Raw genomic sequence first — 21,003 nt, forward strand, 5'->3', positions numbered from 1 at the left:
ATCCAGGTAGCTCTTCCCAGGCGTATCATCCTCGAGGCGAAGAGATCTAGCAGAGACTTCGAGGTACATCTGCCGCGTCCGCAGACCAGGAGTCTCTATCTTATTCTAGCTTTAGCAGTTAGCTTTTCCTTTCGTACTTTTGCTTTAGACATTCTGGAGGTTAGAGCATTAACAGTACTTCTTCTAGCTTGTGTTCCCGTGAGTTTCCGGGTTTTGGGATGATATTGTAGACTTTCGCATTATTGGGTTGTATATGTCGGGCGGCATTAATATACAGTTACCCTTCTAGTTGTTTAGTTTAATTATTTATTTCCGTAAGTTATGTTATTTTCGCATTGTTAGGCTTACCTAGTCGTAGGGACTAGGTGCCATCACGACATGTTCACGGAGGGCGAACTGGGGTCGTGACAAGTTGGTATCAAAGCTCTAGGTTCATAGGAGTCACGGAACATAGGCCGGTTTATTAGAGTCTCGCTGATCGGTACGGAGACGTCTGTACTTATCTACGAGAGGCTATGTAACCGTTAGGAAAATTTCACCGGTTTATTAGAGTCTCGCTGATCGGTACGGAGACGTCTGTACTTATCTACGAGAGGCTATGTAACCGTTAGGAAAATTTCACTTCATTTGATTCCCTGTCGTGCGAGATCTTTGACATCACAATCCTAAACTTCTGATTTCTATTCTCTCACAGATGGTGAGGACACGTGCTACTCGAGATGATCAGGCACCCGCGCCCCCTAGTGCAGCCCTTAGAGGCCGGGGCCGGGGTAGAGGCCGAGGATGGCCCGTGGTGCAGCGAGAGCACCTGCGCGAGCCGCCGCCGAGGTACCACCAGCAGATCCAGCTGGAGTTCAGGCACCTGACACGCCTATAGCTACTACTACTCCAGCCCTTCAGGAGACTTTGGCACAATTCCTGAACATGGTTGGTACATTGATTCAGGCTGGATTGATTCAGGTTGTACCGACTACTTCACAGATCGGGGGAGGGACCCAGACTCCCTCCGCCCCCACTCCAGAGCGGCGAGTTTCCATTGGTCAGGTTCCATGTATCATGGCGACACAGCCTGTGGTCCCAGTTCAGCGGGTGGTGAGTACCTCTCGCCGAGTAGAGGACAGGTGGGTCCAGGAGAGAGAGGACAGACGAGTTCAGGAGGGAGAGTATAGAGGAGTGAGTAGACCTCGTGGACCGGGGAGATATACTGGTCCTTATTTTGGAGGCAGGGTGCGTCATGGTAGAGGTTTTGTGGGCCAGCCAGCTCAGTTTACATCTCAGAATTCCCAGAGAGTTTCAGGTGTTCAGGGGTCTCGGAGTACCCGTACTGCACAGTTTCCACCCCCACGTCGGCCGCGAGGTTGCTTTGAGTGTGGCGACACACGCCACATGGTTAGGGACTGCCCCAGACTTGGTAGGGGTGCATCTTCATAGACTTCTCGGCCACAGCGTGCCCCGCAGAGTTCCCAAGCCATGGTTACAGCCCCAGTTACTACCCCACCTACCCGTGCCTAGGTTGTTGCCTCCGATTCTGTCACCACAGGTATTGTCATGGTTTGTTATAGAGGTGTATCGGTTCTATTCGATCTAGGCTCCACATATTTTTATATGTCTTCTTATTTTGCTCCGCATTTGGGTGTACCTCAGAATTTCCTTGAGTTTCCCTGTTTATGTTTCTACTCCTGTAGGGGGATTCTCTTGTTGTGGACCGCGTTTATCGGTCATGTTTGATTACTATTCGTGGTTTTGAGACCAGAGCGCATTTATTGTTACTCAGTAAGGTTGATTTTGATATTATTTTGGGCATAGAGTGGTTGTCGCCCCATGTTGCTATTCTTGATTGTCCTGCCAAGACCGTGACGCTGGCTATGCCAGGTATTCCGCGTATTGAGTAGAGTGGTACTTTAGATCACACTCCCAGTAGATTTATCTCTTTTCTTAAAGCTCAGCATATGGTTGAGAAGGGGGGTGCCGCGTATTTAGCTTATGTGAGAGATGTCAGTGTTGATACCCCTTCTGTTGATTCAGTTCTAGTGGTACGGGATTATCTCGATGTGTTTCCAGCTGACCTTCCGGGCATGCCGCCCGATAGAGACATTAATTTTGGCATTGATCTGTTGACGGGCACTCAGCCCATTTCCATTCCTCCGTATCGTATGACTCCTCTTGAGTTGAAGGAGTTCAAGGATCAGTTACAGGAATTGCTTGGTAAGGGTTTTATTCGACCCAGTGTTTCACCGGGGGGGTGCTCCTGTTTTGTTCGTGAAGAAGAAGGATGGTTCCATGCGCATGTGTATTGATTACCGCCAGCTGAACAAGGTTACAGTGAAGAACCGTTATCCTTTACCTCGCATTGATGATCTATTTGACCAGCTTCAGGGCGCACAGGTGTTTTCTAAGATTGACTTGCGCTCAAGGTACCATCAGTTGAAGAATTCGGGAGCCAGATATCCTGAAGACTGCCTTCAGGACTCGGTATGGTCATTACAAGTTCCTTGTTATGTCATTTGGGCTGACCAATGCCTCAGCAGCTTTCATGCATTTGATGCACAGCGTGTTCAGACCATATCTTGACTCGTTCGTCATTGTTTTTATTGATGATATTCTGGTGTATTCCCGAAGTCGGGAAGATCATAAGCAGCACCTGAGGATCGTGCTTCGGACTTGAGGGAGAAGAAGTTATATGCAAAGTTCTCAAAATGTGAGTTTTGGCTGAGTTCTGTGGCATTCTTAGGCCATGTGATCTCTAGTGAGGGTATTCGGGTGGATCCGAGGAAGGTAGAGGCTGTGCAGAGTTGGCCCAGGCCGTCCTCAGCTACAGAGATTCGCAGTTTCCTTGGCTTGGCGGGTTACTACTGTCGTTTCGTGGAGGGATTTTCATCGATTGCTGCCCCTATGACCAGATTAACCCAGAAGGGGTGCCCCATTTCAGTGGACAGAGGAGTGTGAGGTGAGCTTTCAGAAGCTCAAGACAACTTTGACTACAGCCCCAATCTTGATGTTGCCTATCGGTTCGGGTTCTTATACTATCTATTGTGACACCTTGAGAGTTGGCGTTGGAGCGGTGTTGATGCAGGACGGTAGGGTGATTGCCTACGCGTCCAGACAGTTGAAGGTACATGAAAAGAACTACCCTGTCCACGACCTTGAGTTAGCTGCTATTGCTCACGCTTTGAAGATCTGGCGCCATTATTTGCACGGGGTGCCTTGTGAGATCTATACTGACCATCGGAGTTTGCAGCACTTGCTTAAGCAGAAGGACCTGAATATGCGTCAGAGGAGATGGTTAGAGTTGTTAAAGGATTATGATATTACTATTCTTTATCACCCGGGCAAGGCCAATGTGGTAGCGGATGCCTTGAGTCGCCGGGTGGAGAGTTTGGGGAGCTTGGCATATTTACCAGCTTTAGAGAGGCCTATGGCGATGGATGTTCAGGCCTTAGCCAGCCAGTTCGTGAGATTGGATCTTTCGGAGCCCAGTCGGGTTCTAGCCTGTGTGGTTTCCCGGTCTTCCCTATTTGACCGTATCAGGGAGCGGCAGTATGATGACCCTCATTTGCTTGTCCTTCAGGATAGGGTCCAGCGTGGGGATGCCAGAGATGTGACCATTGGAGATGATGGAGTAATGAGGATGTAGGGCCGGATTTGTGTGCCCAATGTGGATGGTCTTCGAGAGCTGATTCTAGCAGAGGCCCATAGCTCGCGGTATTCCATCCATCCGGGTGTCGTAAAGATGTATCAGGACCTGAGGCAGCACTATTGGTAGAGGCGAATGAAGAAGGATATAGTTGGCTATGTGTCTAGATGCCTCAACTGCCAGCAGGTGAAGTATGAGCACCAGCGCCCGGGTGGGCTGCTCCAGCAGATAGAGATTCCAGAGTGGAAATGGGAGCGCATCACCATGGATTTTGTATCTGGACTTCCACGGACCTCGAAGAAGTTTGATTCCATTTGGGTTATTGTGGACCGGCTGACCAAGTCCGCTCATTTCATTCCTGTGTGTACCACTTATTCATCGGAGTGGTTGGCGGAGATTTATATCAGGGAGATCGTCCGTTTGCATGGTATTCCAGTTTCTATCATTTCAGACAGAGGTACTCAGTTTACATCGCGGTTCTGGAGAGCTGTGCAGCAGGAGTTAGGCACTCGAGTGGAGTTGAGCACAACATTTCACCCCCAGACGGACGGACAGTCCGAGCGCACTATTCAGATTCTTGAGGACATGCTCCGTGCGTGCGTGATTGAGTTTGGAGGGTCTTGGGATCATTTCTTACCATTGGCGGAGTTTACTTATAACAACAGTTATCAGTCCAGCATTCAGATGGCGCCGTATGAGGCTTTATATGCAGGAGGTGTAGATCTCCGGTGGGTTGGTTTGAGCCGGGTGAGGCCAGGCTATTGGGTACAGAGATGGTTCAGGATGCATTAGAGAAGGTCAAGGTGATTCAGGACAGACTCCGTACAGCCCAGTCTAGACAGAAGAGTTACGCGGACAGGAAGGTTCGTGATGTTTCATATATGGTTGATGAGCGGGTTCTGCTTCGGGTCTCGCCTATGAAGGGCGTCATGAGGTTTGGAAAGAAAGGGAAGCTGAGTCCGAGGTTTATTGGCCCTTTTGAGATCTTGAGGCGAGTTGGGGAGGTTGCTTATGAGCTTGCCTTACCTCCCAGCTTGGCCGGAGTTCATCCGGTATTTCATGTTTCGATGCTCCGGAGGTATCACGGTGATCCGTCGCACGTGTTGGATTTCAGTTCAGTCCAGTTGGACAAGGATCTATCCTATGTTGAGGAGCCAGTGGCTATTTTGGACAGGCAGATCAGAAAGTTGAGGTCAAAGAACATAGCTTCAGTAAAGGTTCAGTGCCGGGGTCAGCCGGCCGAGCAGGATATGCGCAGCCAGTACCCGCATCTTTTCACTACTTCAGGTATGTTCTCTATGCTCGTTCTCGTTGACAAGTTGGTATCAAGCTCTAGGTTCATAGGAGTCACGGAACATAGGCGCGGTTTATTAGAGTCTCGCTGATCGGTACGGAGACGTCTGTACTTATCTACGAGAGGCTATGTAAACCGTTAGGAAAATTTCACCAGGTATTAGAGTCTCGCTGATCGCGTACGGAGACGTCTGTACTTATCTACGAGAGGCTATGTAACCGTTAGGAAACTTTCACTTCATTTGATTCCCTGTCGTGCGAGATCTTTGACATCACAATCCTAAACTTCTGATTTCTATTCTCTCACAGATGGTGAGGACACGTGCTACTCGAGATGATCAGGCACCCGCGCCCCCTAGTGCAGCCCTTGAGGCCGGGGCCGGGGTAGAGGGAGGATGGCCCGTGTGCAGCGAGAGCACCTGCGCGAGCGCCGCCGCCGAGGTACCACCAGCAGATCCAGCTGGAGTTCAGCACCTGACACGACCCTATAGCTACTACTACTCCAGCCCTTCAGGAGACTTTGGCAACATCCTGAACATGGTTGGTACATTGATTCAGGCTGGATTGATTCAGGTTGTACCGACTACTTCACAGATCGGGGGAGGGACCCAGACTCCCTCCGCCCCACTCCAGAGCGGCGAGTTTCCATTGGTCAGGTTCCATGTATCATGGCGACACAGCCTGTGGTCCAGTTCAGCGGGTGGTGAGTACCTCTCGCCGAGTAGAGGACAGGTGGGTCCAGGAGAGAGAGGACAGACGAGTTCAGGAGCGGAGAGTATAGAGGAGTGAGTAGACCTCGTGGACCGGGGAGATATACTGGTCCTTATTTTGGAGGCAGGGTGCGTCATGTAGAGTGTTTGTGGGCCAGCCAGCTCAGTTTACATCTCAGAATTCCCAGAGAGTTTCAGGTGTTCAGGGTCTCGGAGTACCCGTACTGCACAGTTTCCACCCCCACGTCGCCGCGCGAGGTTGCTTTGAGTGTGCGACACACGCCACATGGTTAGGGACTGCCCCAGACTTGGTAGGGGGTGCATCTTCATAGACTTCTCGGCCACAGCGTGCCCGCGCAGAGTTCCCAAGCCATGGTTACAGCCCCAGTTACTACCACCACTACCCGTGCCTAGGTTGTTGCCTCCGATTCTGTCACCACAGGTATTGTCATGGTTTGTTATAGAGGTGTATCGGTTCTATTCGATCTAGGCCTCCACATATTTTTATATGTCTTCTTATTTTGCTCCGCATTTGGGTGTACCTCAGAATTTCCTTGAGTTTCCCTGTTTATGTTTTCTACTCCTGTAGGGGGATTCTCTTGTTGTGGACCGCGTTTATCGGTCATGGTTTGATTACTATTCGTGGTTTTGAGACCAGAGCGCATTTATTGTTACTCAGTAAGGTTGAATTTTGATATTATTTTTGGCATAGAGTGGTTGTCGCCCCATGTTGCTATTCTTGATTGTCCTGCCAAGGACCGTGACGCTGGCTATGCCAGGTATTCCGCGTATTGAGTAGAGGTGGTACTTTAGATCACACTCCCAGTAGAGTTTATCTCTTTTCTTAAAGCTCAGCATATGGTTGAGAAGGGGGGTGCCGCGTATTTAGTTATGTGAGAGATGTCAGTGTTGATAACCCCTTCTGTTGATTCAGTTCTAGTGGTACGGGATTATCTCGATGTGTTTCCAGCTGACCTTCCGGGCATGCCGCCGATAGAGACATTAATTTTGGATTGATCTGTTGACGGGCACTCAGCCCATTTCCATTCCTCCGTTATCGTATGACTCCTCTTGAGTTGAAGGAGTTGAAGGATCATTTACAGGAATTGCTTGGTAAGGGTTTTATTCGACCCAGTGTTTCACCGTGGGGGTGCTCCTGTTTTGTTCGTGAAGAAAGAAGGATGGTTCCATGCGCATGTGTATTGATTACCGCCAGCTGAACAAGGTTAACAGTGAAGAACCGTTATCCTTTACCTCGCATTGATGATCTATTTGACCAGCTTCAGGGCGCACAGTGTTTTTCTAAGATTGACTTGCGCGTCAAGGTACATCAGTTGAAGAATTCGGGAGCAAGATATCCTGAAGAGCGTTCACGTAGTAGTATCCTATCCTCTCATCGCGTTCGCGGCCACTCTCCTGCGTTCGCGTAGTGTAAGTCTGGACGAGGGGGGCCCGTTCCTCTTCGCGTTCGCATAAGATCACCCGCGTCCGTGTAGCTTCACTATTTCCTCCATCGCGTTCGCGTAAGCCTTGTCGCGTTCGCGTAGTTCTTGATCCCCTGGCCTTCGCGTTCGCGCTCCTCCCTTCGCGATCGCGAAGGGCATTTTTGGGCCCTGATTTTTCTTCTTCGCGAACGCGTTCTTCCTATCGCGTTCGCGATGCTTTAGACTCCTGAACAGTACTTAACATTCAAAAACGAGGGTTTTTGCCATTTTTAACAAAACTCAAGCTAGAGAGCTCGGATTTGGGAGATATTTCGAGAGTTTTTCAGAGGCATTGATTGGGTAACGATTCTAAACACCTTTTTGCTCATAACCCACTAATCTAATCACGAATTTCCCTTTTAATTTCGGAATTTTGATGAAAAATTTATAAAAAACTTCATAGACCGAATTTTCGAGTTTTGAGCGGGTGTTTGACCTCCGATTTGGGAGATTCTTATATGGTTAGACTCGTGAGAGTGCGAGGGTTCTGAAAATGTGAAAATTATTCGATTCCGAGGTGTTGGCCTGAAGGGCATTTTGGTCATTTTACCTAATTTCACGCCTTAACGTTGAATTAATTAGTAGAATCAGTTGCTTGCGATGTTATTTACAATGTGTAGTTGAATTGAATAGATTTGGGCCATTTGGAGTCGGATACTCGTGGCAAGGGCGTGGTTTCTAGTTGATATTGAGCCGATTCGAGGTAAGTGGCTTGTCTAACCTTGTGTGGGGGACCTTCCCCTTAGGATATGATATTTGGTAATTGAATGCCTTGTACGTGAGGTGACGAGCGCGTACTTGAGCTAATTGTTGAAAATCCGGCTTTACTTTAAATATTTAGACTGAGTTTCTTTCTCATTTGCTTTATTTTACTTGCAATTATAGCCTGTGTTAGTTTAGAGAAGCATGTTTAGTCGACTTACCTGCCTACTTGCTTAAATTTGCTTGTTTGTATTTCGTGAAGTATGTAGGGTTAGAATTTACTGTTACTTGTTATGAGCTGACCATTTACTCCGATACTCTTGAGCTGTTATTGTGTGTTTAAATTTGGGACTACGGGACAGCATCCCGGGAGATCCCCTGCACGTGTTTACGATCTGGACTGAGGTGCGGGATACCAAGAGATCCCTGGTACATTTATACATATTGAGGATACCAAGAGATCCTCGGGATACCAAGAGATCCCTGGCATATTATTGAGGATACCAAGAGATCCTCGGGATACCAAGAGATCCCTGGCATATTATTGAGAATACCAAGAGATCCTCGGGATACCATGAGATCCCTGGCATATATATATATATATATATATATATATATATATTGAGGATACCAAGAGATCCTCGGGATACCAATAGATCCCCGGTTATCATCCTTGTTGTGAGCGGTATCTCCTTGTGATTGCCTTATTTTTGTTTTTCTGTTACTGTATCCTTATTATCCTGTTTAGATTCTTGATGTAGACTATCATTATACTGTTTTTTTATCCTGTCGTTTATTATTTCTTTATCTTAGTAGGGCCCTGACCTTCCTCGTCACTACCCGTCCGAGGTTAGGCTTGGCACTTACTGAGTACCGCTGTGGTGTACTCATGCCCTTTCTGCGCATGTTTTTCCTGTGCAGATCCAGGTAGCTCTTCCCAGGCGTATCATCCTCGAGGCGAAGAGATCTAGCAAAGACTTTGAGGTACATCTGCCGCGTCCGCAGACCAAGAGTCTCTATCTTATTCTAGCTTTAGCAGTTAGCTTTTCCTTTCGTACTTTTGCTTTAGACATTCTGGAGGTTAGAGCATTTACAGTACTTCTTCTAGCTTGTGTTCCCGTGAGTTTTCGGGTTTTGGGATGATATTGTAGACTTCCGCATTATTGGGTTGTATATGCCGGGCGGTATTAATATACAGTTACCCTTCTAGTTGTTTAGTTTAATTATTTGTTTCCGTAAGTTATGTTATTTCTGCATTGTTAGGCTTACCTAGTCGTAGGGACTAGGTGTCATCATGACATGTTCACGGAGGGTGAACTGGGGTCGTGACAACTAAGTTTTAGTTTTATTCAGAATCCTATAGTAAATGTAATAGTTCATTCGATGTTGTATTTTATTTAAAAAGCGTATTTTCTTTATTCCAACGATTTCTAAAAATAACTTCATCTTTTCCTGTTGAATTCCTAATTGGTTTAGAAGTCGTAATCTACTTTATGTTAGGTAAATGGGACTCCTTGAACATCTTTATTGCATTGGTTATGGACCCTATGTACTGAGTGGCATGAGGATGATGTTGCATAATGCGAGATAGAGATATGTGGGCACAAGGTGCCATGTGTACTAAAGGTGTGGAACTTGATATTATGACATGAAATACCGAGGATTGAGCTGGTCGGAATTGTGTATTAGAAATGATGTGATTGGTTGAGTTGGCATCGCTTTCTTTGTTTGAACATATTCTTACTTATCTGTCCGGGTAGGTTTACACCATGCTTTGTTGACATCGTTCTTTGATAATGCGTATTAATTGTCTTGAATAGAGCAGAGGTTGATGATTTCAAGACTTTAAAAATTTCTAGTTGAACTTCTTGTTTTGGAAAGAATTGAGGGATATTATGATAACTTGAAAAATCTATGTTCAACCACGTTGCAAGTATATTCCGCGAGCGGGGTAAATTTCCACTACTCTCATGGGAGCCGGTCGTTCGCCTTGACATGTTAATAGATGCATCTATGATTCGTGTCATTCGACCCTTGGCAGTACACACATCATATGTATATATATATTTGGATCGGGTCGTACGTCCTCGGCATACTTCGTGCGTAATAACACTGGAAGCCCTATTATATTTGATATTGTTCATGAAAGGTTAAATGGTTAAATGAGGGGAATAATTTAGTACTTACTAATGGTGAAAGGATTGTTTATTTACTTCTTGCTCCGAGTTCTATTGTCATTTATTTATATCACGTTTAATTAGAATTTCATATTATTATATTGTTGGCCCATAGTAAGTGTCGAAGTCGACCCCTCGTCACTACTTCTTTGAGGTTACACTGGATACCTACTGGGTACATGTTGCTTATGTACTCACGCTACACTTCTGTACTACATGAGCAAGATTTGAGGGAGGTGTCTGGATATCATCCCAGCGCGCATCCCTGATTCCGGAGACTTCGCGGTGAGCTACCCTTCTGAGCCCGTTCTGCAGCAGCTGGACTCTTTCTTTTGCTTGTAGTTTCTGTCTATTTCATTTCAGACAGTACACTAGTATTCTTTTATATATTCTACTAGTTTCTAATACACTTGTGACACTAGGTCTTGGCACACACTAGTAGACTCGTGATTTTTGTTTATTTCTATGGTTATGATTGCACTCAATTGCTTTCGTTTCATTTATTTTAAATCTGCTATTTCTTAAATCTTTTGAATTAAGGAAAGTTTAATTACTTGGAATTTTAGCTTTGGGTTGTGACAATTTTAGAATTGGGTTGTGACAATTTTAGCTTTGGAAGCAATAGTTGTGATTTTGAAGAATTATTTTTTAAAACTATCTATTTAGATATTTATTATATGTTTAATAGATATCTATTATATCTATTTAAATAATCTGTATTAAAATGACTACTGAAGTATTAAGGTCAGCATTGAATTTTTTCTGATAGATGAGTTTAACGTGCCTGTCTATTAATATTTGCACTATTATAACGTAAGAAATTCAAACAAAATGTTGAGCAACTTTTGGATAAAATCATAACTTGTAACGGCCCGGCTGGTCGTTTCGAGAGTTGTAGCCCAGTTTCCCCATTTTCTGCTTTATTTGTGTTCTACAGTTGTGTTGTGACTTACCGGGTGAGTTGGTTTGGGTCCAGAATGGTTTTGGAGGAAATTGAGACACTTAGTCTCTTAGCTGAAAACTTAAGTTGACCTGATGTTGACTTATGTATAAACGATCTCGGATTTGAATTTTGATGGTTCCGTTAGGTTATTTTGGACTTAGGAGCACGTTCGGAATGAGATTGGAGGTCCGTAGTAGAATTACATTTGAATTGGCGAAAGTTGGAATTTTGGCAATTTTGGCCGGCAGTGAAAATTCTGATATCGAGGTCGAATTTGATTTTGGGAGTTGGACTAGGTCCGTGGTATCATTTATGACTTGTGTGTAAAAGTTGAGATCAATTTGACGTGATTTGATGGGTTTTGATGTCGTTTGTGGAATTTAGAAGTTTAGAGGTTACTTAGGCTTGAATCCGTGTGTGATTCGTGTTTTTGATTTTGTTCGAGGTGATTTGATGATTTGACTAAGTTTGTATCATATTGTGTCACATGTTGGTATGTTTGGTTGAGGTCCCAAGGGCCTCGGGTTGATTTCGGGTGATTAACGAAAAAAGTTTGAAGCTTAAAGGATTGCTTAAGTTGGCCTGGTGCTGGTGTAATCGCACCTGCGAGGATGTTGCCGCAGGTGCATGATCGCAGGTGCTCTGAGGAGGGAAAGATGCGGAGATTGTGCTGGCTTGGGGAAAACGCTAGTGCGGGAGATGGTGCGCATATGCGGGCCCGCAGATGCGAGGATGGGCTGTAGATGTGGAGATGGAGGATTTGGACAATTCCACAGAAGCAGACGAAAGGCCGTAGAAGTGACTCCGCAGGTGCGAGACCTGGAGTGCAGATGCGAACCCAGTGTTTTAAGTGGCTTTCACAGAAGCGCTGCCACGGATGCGGATTTTTGGCTGCAGGTGCGAAAAGCCTGGGCAAAGTATTTAAAAGCAAGGGTTCGCGATTTTAGTATTATTTCAACATTTTGGACTCGCTTACGCAAATTTGGAGAGGATTTTCGAGGGGATTTCCGAGGTAAGCATCTTGCACTCATTTTTTATTATAAATCTTGTTTCCCCATTGTTTTTCCCACCTAGATTGTGTGGTGTTGTGGTGAAATTTGGGAGATTAGGTCTTGAGAATTAGAAAGTGAATTTTGGGGATTTGGGGGAGCAAATGATGTCGGAATTTGATGAATTTAGTATGGTTAGACTCGTGAGTGAATGGTCTTTCGGGTTTGTGATTTTTGTCGAATTTTGAGATGTGGGCCTGGGGACCGGGTTTGATTCAATTTCGGATTTTGGCTCTAATTTAGTAGTTTTCTTGTGGAATTGATTCCTTTAGCCTCTATTGATTGTGTTGAATTACTTGTGGCTAGATTCGGGACGTTTCGAGGCCGATTTGAGGGGCAAAGGCATTACGGAGTAGGATTTTGCTCAGATTGAGTTAAGTAACAGTTATAAATCTGGTCCTGAGGGTGTGAAACCCGGATTTTGTGTCGTATGACTATTTTGGAGGCGACACACATTCTAGGTGACGGCGTGCACCAAAGGGATTGTGACTTGGTCTGTCCCATGATACTGTAGAATCGAATAGCTTACTGTTTACTACATGTTCTGTGACGACCCGGCCAGTCGTCTCATGAGTTACCGCTCCGTTTTCCCCATTTCTGCTTCTTCTTGTTTTATTTATCCGTGTTTTGAGGTATTGGGTTGGTCGGATTGAATCCGGATTGGTTTTGGTAAAGTTTGAGACACTTAGTCTCTTTTAAGAAGGCTTAAGTTGGAAAAGTCAACTGGACGTTGACTTATGTGCTAGAGGGCTCAGATGTGAGTTCCAATGGTTCGGTTAGCTTCGGGAGGTGATTTGGGACTTAGGAGTGTGATCGGAATGGGTTTTGGAGGTTCGGAGAAGATTTAGGTTTGAATTGGCAAAGTTGATATTTGGCGATTTCCGGTTGGTAGGCGAGATTTTGATAGAGGGGTCGGAATGGAATTCCGAGAGCTGCAGTAGCTTCGTTGTGTCATTTTGGATGTGTGTGCATAATTTCAGGTTATTCGGACGTGGTTTGGTTGGGTTTTTTTTATCAAAAGCGGAATTCAAAAGTTTTTAGAAACTTAGGCTTGAATCCGAGGTGTTTTGGTTGATTTGATGTTGTTTGAAGTGTTTTAATGATTGGAACAAGTTTGAATAAGGTATTAGGTTATGTTTGTGCTTTTGGTTGAGGTCACGGGGGCCTCGGGGTGATTTCGGGTGGTTAACGGAGAGTTTGAGGTGTTATTGCAGCTGCTGAGATTGCTGCTTCTGGTGTTTTCGCGCCTGCGGTTTGGGGACCGCAGGTGCGGCGCCGCATATGCGAGAGAGGGGGGCGCAGAAGCGGCCAGAGGTATGTTTGGCTGGGACCGCAGAAGTGGCTAGGATAACCGCATCTGCGATGTCGCAGATGCGGGCGTGGAACCGTAGGTGCGGATGGCTGGGAACTTAAGTGATTTCTGCAGAAGCGGAGGATTAACCGCAAATGCGGTACCGCAGAAGCGGTGGAATGGTCGCAGATGAGAAAATCCCTGGCCAGAAGGTATATATTGTTTTCTTCGCGAAATTTTGCTAATTTCATCATTTTGAAGACGGGAAAAGAGGCTAAGGCATAAGATTTCAAGAGGAATCAAAGGATATCCGTTGGGTAAGTTCCCTAAGCTTAATTACTTGGGCTTAAGACCATTTTTCCACTGAGTAATCATGATTTTAGTGGGGATTAAGGAAGAAAATCGGGGATTAGGGCTTGAGTTTAAGAGGCCTTTAAATGGGGATTTAAGGGGTCATTTGGACTCCGATTTCAGTGTCCTTGGTATGTATGAACTCGTGGGAAGATAAGGGATCTATTGGAGTAAAAATTTCTGAATTTCGAGACGTGGGCCCGGGGGTCGGGTTTTGGTAATTTCGGGATTTGTGCCCTTTATTGATTGTTTTCGCTTGGGCTTTGTTACTTAACATATTTTAACGTTCTCGTTCTGATTTTGGATAGATTCGACGCGCGTGGAGGCCGATTCGAGGGGCAAAGGCGTCGCGAGCTAGAGATTTAGCCGGTTCGAGGTGAGTAATGGTTGTAAATGATGTTCTGAGGGTTTGAAACCCCGGATTTGCACATCGTAGTGCTATGTTGAGGTGAGACACACGTTGTTGACGAGCGTGGGGTCGTACACTATTGGGGATTGTGACTTGGTCCGTCCTGGTTGATGATTTTACCGCGTATTTAACTGAAATTTATCTGCTATCATTATGATTTGGGCTGAATGCCATATTTGGGCTGAATGCCAACTATTTGAACCCTTCGGGGCTTTTCATCGATATTTCCTCACTACTTTGACTTACTACTTGAACTCAGTCATGTTATTTTCCACTGTTTTGCTACTCAGCCATTTTTACTCAATTTTGAGACTTAAATGATGTTTGGGCTGAGAAACACTGTTTTACTATTGCCCGAGGGGCTTGTGAGGATTTCTGACTGAGTAAGGCCGAGGGCCTATGTTGTGAGGAAACACTGATACTGATTTGAGGCCAAGGGCCTGAGATATGTACGCCACGAGGTGGCTTGATTGACATGAGGCCGAGGGCCTACATTTGATGCCACAAGATGGCTTGTTATTGTGCTTGGGCCGTATGGGGCCCCTCCAGGAGTCTGCACACCCCCAGTGAGCGTGGGTACCCATTGTGATGTGAGATTGAGCCCGAGGGGCTGGTATTGTTTCTGAGATGTTGCCCGAAGGGCGGATTTGTGGATATTGTGCCTGAAGGGCAAACTTCTATTTGTTTACTTTACCTTTATTGCCTGTCAGTTACCTGTTTATTTGTTGGGAAAGGATTTTACTTCACTCTTCACTGATTTACTGTTTTTAAATGGTTTTACTGCTTCATTATAGTATGCCTTGTGCCTTACGTGTTTTCTTACTTTCAGTCGTTATTTACATTTGTTACTCACTGAGTTGGAGTACTCACTTTACTCCCTGCACCCTGTGTGTAGATTCAGGCGTAGCTGGACCCGCTCCCGAGTGCTGATTCATTCCAGCTTCAGGCGGACCTCGAGGAGTCTTTAGGTAGCTGTTGGCGTTCGCAGCCCAGAGCTCCTCCCTATCTCTTTCCTTTTTATATTCTTAGTTCAGTACCAAACTCTGTAGCTACACTTGAGTATTCAGTGTTATTAGATGCTCGTGACTTGTGACACCCCGGTTAGGGCTGTGTTGGGTTGTATTTCCGCATTTTGTTGATATTATCCGCTACTTAATGTTATAAAAAATCATGTTTTATACTGCTTGTGTTGTTTAACTGTTTAAAAAGGTATTTTGGGTTTAATTGGTTGGCCTTGTCATCACGAGAGGCACCATCACGACCGGGTCCGGGGAATAGGGTCGTGATAAGTTGGTATCAGATCCTAGGTTACATAGGTCTCACGAGTCATGAGCAGGTTTAGTAGAGTCTCGCGGATCGGTACGGAGACGTCTGTATTTATCCTCGAGAGGCTGCAGAACCTTTAGGAAAACTTCACATTCTTGAACTTCTTGTCGTGCGAATTTGTTGATCCGAGTACTAAACTTCTGTTGTTCTATTCTCTCACAGATGGTGAGGACGCGTGGTACCAGACAGGGTGGACGACCACCAGTACCACCAGCCGGGGCCACTAGAGGCCGAGGACGCTGCCGAGGCCGTGGTAGGGGAAGAGCAGCGAGGGCAGCACCTGCAGATCCACCAGCTGCCTCAGTTCAGGACCAGGTCCCAGCTGTGGACCCTCCAACAGCACCAGCTCAGGCACCAGTTGTGCCTATTGTGATTCCGGGTCTTCAGGAGGCCTTGGCTCAGATATTATCAGTTTGCACTGGCCTAGCTCAGGCGGTTTCAGCCACTACAGCCATAGCTACTTCTCGGGCCAGGAGAGGCAGTCAGACTCCCGCCGCCCGCACACCTGAGCAGGTCGTACAGGGACTTCAGACGTCGGGGACACACCCAGCTCAGCCAGTTGCCGCTGCTCAGGACTATGTAGTTCCTGTCATGCCAGAGGATGAGCAGCGTAGGTTGTAGAGGCTCGATAGACTTCAGCCTCCGACCTTCAGTGGGGAAGAGGGCGAGGATGCCCAGGGCTTTTTGGACAAATGTCAGAGGATGCTTCGTACAGTCGGTATTCTGGAGACCAGCGGGGTCGCTTTCACTACTTATCAGTTTTCAGGACCTGCTTTTACCTGGTGGGAGGATTTTGATAGGCGTAGGCCTGTTGGTGCAGCACCCCTTTCCTGGCAGCAGTTCTCCGTTCTCCTTCTGGAGAAGTATGTGTCGCAGTCCCGTAGAGAGGAGCTGCGCAGGCAGTTTGAGTGGTTGCTTCAGGGGGAGATGATCGTGTCACAGTATGAGTTGAGGCTCTCTGAGTTGGCTCGTCATGCCATCTGCTTGGTCCCGACAGATAGAGAGAGGATCAGGAGATTTTTTGATGGTCTTACTTATCAGCTCCATATTCTCATGACCAGGGAGAGGGTGACCGGTGCTACATTCGAGGAGGTTGTGGACATTGCCCGGGAGATTGAGTCTGTCCGTCGCCAGGAGCGAGAGGAGAGGGAGGCCAAGAGGCCTCGAGGATCTGGTAGCTCCAGTGGTGCTCCTTCGAGGGGCCAGTTTCAGCACGACAGAGGCCGACAGTTCCGACATGGTCAGTCTGATCGCCCAGGTTATCGAGGGGCGTATCGGGTCATGGTTCTCACAGTTCACACCAGGGCCATTCTTCACTTAGTTCCCTTCCAGCTCAGAGCTCATCCCGTGCTCCATCTGTTCAGGACTCTTCTATGCCGAGTGCATCTGCTAGTCACTCCGGTGCGAGGGGTTCCCATCAGTCCCCTTCTCCAGCACCTGGGAGTTGTTACGAGTGTGGAGAGATGGGGCACATATGGAGGTAGTGTCCCCGTCGTGTTGCTAGTTCATCCCAGCAGAGGGGCCAGTCATCAGCCTCAGCGGTAGTTGCTCCACCACCACCCGCCCAGGAAGCTAGGGGTGGGGGTCAGTCAGCCAGGGGTCGCCCCAGAAGGGGAGGTCAATCAGGGGGCAGACAGGCCTGTTTCTATGCTCTTCCAGGCAGACCCGATAATATCGCTTCAGATGCTGTTATTACAGGTATTATTTCAGTCTACCACAGAGATGACTCTGTATTATTTGATCCCGGTTCCACCTATTCTTATGTGTCATCATACTTTGCTCGTTATTTGGGTATGCCCCGTGAGTTTCTTGCTTTACCTGTTCATGTATCTACCCCGGTAGGCGATACTGTTGTTGTAGACCGTGTGTACCGGTCGTGTGTGGTGACTATTGGGGGTCTGGAGACTTGAGTGGATCCTTTATTATTGAGTATGGTGGATTTCGATGTTATTCTGGGCATGGATTGGCTATCTCCGTGTCGCGCTATTCTGGACTGTCATGCTAATACAGTCACATTGGCTATACCGGGTGTGCCACGGATCGAGTGGCGAGGTATGACTGATTATGTTCCTAGTAAAGTAATCTCTTTCTTGAAGGCCCAGCGTATGGTTGGGAAGGGTTGTCTTTCGTATCTTGCCTTTGTGAGGGATGCCGGAGCTGAGGCTCCCAGTATTGATTCTGTCCCAGTTGTGAGGGATTTCCCTGATGTATTTCCTGCAGACCTGCCGGGTATGCCACCGGACAGGGATATTGATTTTGGTATTGACCTGGTGCCGGACACTCAGCCCATTTCTGTTCCACCGTATTGTATAGCACCAGCAGAGTTGAAGGAGTTAAAGGAGTAGCTTCAGAAATCCTTGATAAGGGGTTTATTCGTCCTAGTGTGTCACCTTGGGATGTGCCAGTTCTGTTTGTGAAGAAGAAGGATGGCACTATGAGAATGTGCATTGATTATAGGCAATTGAACAAGGTAACAATTAAGAACAAGTATCCTTTGCCTCGCATTGATGATTTATTCGACCAGCTTCAGGGAGCGAGGGTGTTCTCCAAGATTGATCTTCGTTCGGGTTATCACCGGTTGAATATCAGGGATTCGGATATTCTTAAGATGGCCTTCAGGACTAGATATGGTCATTATGAGTTTCTGGTTATGTCTTTTGGGCTGACCAATGCCCCAGCAGCGTTCATGCATCTGATGAACAGCGTGTTCCGGCCTTATCTTGACTCATTTTTCATAGTCTTCATTGATGATATTCTGGTATATTCGCGTAGTCAGGAGGAGCACGCGGAGCATTTGAGGGTTGTGTTGCAGAGATTGAGGGAGGAGAAGCTTTACGCAAAATTCTCCAAGTGTGAGTCTTGGCTCAGTTCAGTGGCATTCTTGGGACACGTGGTGTCCAGTGAGGGTATTCAGGTTGATCCAAAGAAGATAGAGGCGGTTCAGAGTTGGCCCAGACCGTCCTCAGCCACAGAGATTCACAGCTTTCTTGGTTTGGCAGGCTATTATCGCCGGTTTGTTCAGGGATTCTCATCTATCGCATCGCCCTTGACCAAGTTGACTCAAAAGGGTGCTTCATTCTTGTGGTCGGACGAGTGTGAGGAGAGCTTTCAGAAGCTCAAGACAGCCTTGACCATAGCTCCAGTATTGGTTTTGCCATCAGGTTCAGGTTCATATACCGTGTATTGTGATGCTTCGAGAGTAGGGATTGGTTGTGTGTTGATGCAGGAGGGTAGAGTCATTGCTTATGCTTCTTGTCAGTTGAAGCCCCATGAGGAGAACTACCCCGTCCATGATTTGGAGTTGGCTGCCATAGTTCAGCATTGAAGATTTGGAGGCATTACTTGTATGGCGTACTTGTGAGGTGTTCACTGATCATCACAGTCTTCAGCATTTGTTCAATAAAAAGGATCTTAATTTGAGGCAGCGGAGATTGTTGGAGATGCATAAGGATTATGATATCACTATATTGTATCATCCAGGAAAGACCAATGTGGTGGCCGATGCTTTGAGCCGAAAGGCAGTGAGTATGGGGAGTTTGGCATATAATCCAGTTGGGGAGAGATCTCTTGCGATTGATGTTCAGGCTTTGGCCAATCGGTTCGTGATGTTGGATATTTCGGATCCCAGTCGGGTATTGGCTTGTGTGGTTTCTCGGTCTTCCCTATATGAGCGCATCAGAGAGCGCCAGTATGATGATCGACACTTGCTTGTCCTTAGGGACAGAGTTCTGCACGATGATGCCAGAGATGTGACTATTGGAGATGATGGGGTATTGAGGATACAGGGCCGGATTTGTGTGCCCAATGTAGATGGGCTTCGGGAGTTGATTCTGGAGAAGGCCCATAGCTCGCGGTATTCTATTCATCCAGGAGCCGCGAAGATGTATCAGGACCTGAGACAACATTATTGGTGGAGGAGAATGAAGAAGGATATTGTGGGATTCGTAGCTCGGTGTCCCAATTGTCAGCAGGTGAAATATGAGCATCAGAGACTGGGTAGCTTGCTTCAGCGGATGGTTATTCCGGAGTGGAAGTGGGAGCGGATCACTATGGACTTTGTAGTTGGGCTTCCACGGACTTTAAAGAAGTTTAATGCTATTTGGGTGATTGTGGATCGGCTGACCAAGTCCGGGCACTTCATTCCTATCTGTACTACTTATTCTTCAGAGCGGTTAGCAGAGATATATATCCGAGAGATTGTTCGGTTGCATGGTGTCCTAGTTTCCATCATTTCAGATCGGGGCACTCAGTTTACTTCCCAGTTTTAGAAGTCTGTTCAGCGAGAGTTGGGTACTCAGGTTGAGTTAAGCACAACTTTTCACCCTCAGACAGACAGGCAGTCCGAGCGCACTATTCAAATATTGGAGGATATGTTACGCACTTGCGTTATTAATTTCGGAAGTTTTTAGAAACTTAGGCTTGAATCCGAGGTGTTTTGGTTGATTTGATGTTGTTTGAAGTGTTTTGATGATTGGAACAAGTTGAATAAGGTATTAGGTTATGTTTGTGCTTTTGGTTGAGGTCCCAGGGGCCTCGGGGTTATTTCGGGTGGTTAACGGAGAGTTTGAGGTGTTATTGCAGTTGCTGAGATTGCTGCTTCTGGTGTTTTCGCACCTGCGGTTTGGGGACGCAGGTGCGGCGCCGCATATGCGAGAGAAGAGGCCGCAGAAGCGGTCAGAGGTATGTTTGGTTGGGACCGCAGAAGCGGCTAGGATAACCGCATCTGTGATGTCGCAGATACGGGCGTGGAACTGCAGGTGCGGATGGCTGGGAACTTAAGTGATTTTCGTAGAAGCGGAGGATTAACCGCAAATGCAGTACCGCAGAAGCGGTGGAATGGTCACAGATGCGAAAATCCCTGGCCAGAAGGTATATATTGTTTTCTTCGCGAATTTTTGCTAAGTTCATCATTTTGAAGACGGGAAAAGAGGCTAAGGCATAGGATTTCAAGAGGAATCAAAGGATATCAGTTGGGTAAGTTCCCTAAGCTTAATTACTTGGGTTTAAGACCATTTTTCCACTGATTAATCATGATTTTTGTGGGGATTAAGGAAGAAAATTGGGGATTAGGGCTTGAGTTTAAAGGCCTTTAAATGGGGATTTGAGGGGTCATTTGGACTCCGATTTTAGTGCCCTTGGTATGTATGAACTCGTGGGAAGATAAGAGATCTATTGGTGTAAAAATTTTTGAATTTCGAGACGTGGGCCCGGGGGTCAGGTTTTGGTAATTTCGGGATTTGTGCCCCTTATTGATTGTTTTCGCTTGGGCTTCATTCCCTTAGCATATTTTGACGTCCTCGTTCTGATTTTGGATAGATTCAACACGCGTGGAGGCCGATACAGGGGGCAAAGGCGTCGCGAGCTAGAGATTTAGCCGGTTCGAGGTGAGTAATGGTTGTAAATGATGTTATGAGGGTTTGAAACCCCGGATTTGCACATCGAAGTGCTATGTTGAGGTGAGACACACGTTGTTGACGAGCGTGGGGTCATACACTATTGGGGATTATGACTTGGTCCGTCCCAGTTGATGATTTTACCGCGAATTTGACTGAAACTTATTTGCTATCATTATGATTTGGGCTGAATGCCATATTTGGGCTTCGTGCCAACTATTTGAACCCTTCGGGGCTTTCA

At 46.6% G+C, this 21,003-nt stretch overlaps 1 protein-coding gene and 1 pseudogene across 1 annotated transcript; both read left to right on the forward strand.

The window, feature by feature from the left end:
• Positions 2,287–2,694, forward strand: LOC109223093 (annotated as a pseudogene).
• On the forward strand, positions 17,810–18,220 carry LOC109222962 (RNA-directed DNA polymerase homolog; the record flags this gene model as incomplete). Its single annotated transcript, XM_019387241.1, has 1 exon — positions 17,810–18,220. A coding segment is annotated over exon 1 (411 nt), but the record flags the coding sequence as incomplete, so codon positions are not given.

The sequence above is a fragment of the Nicotiana attenuata genome, chromosome 2 (genome assembly GCF_001879085.1).
Source record: "Nicotiana attenuata strain UT chromosome 2, NIATTr2, whole genome shotgun sequence".
NCBI lineage: Eukaryota > Viridiplantae > Streptophyta > Magnoliopsida > Solanales > Solanaceae > Nicotiana > Nicotiana attenuata.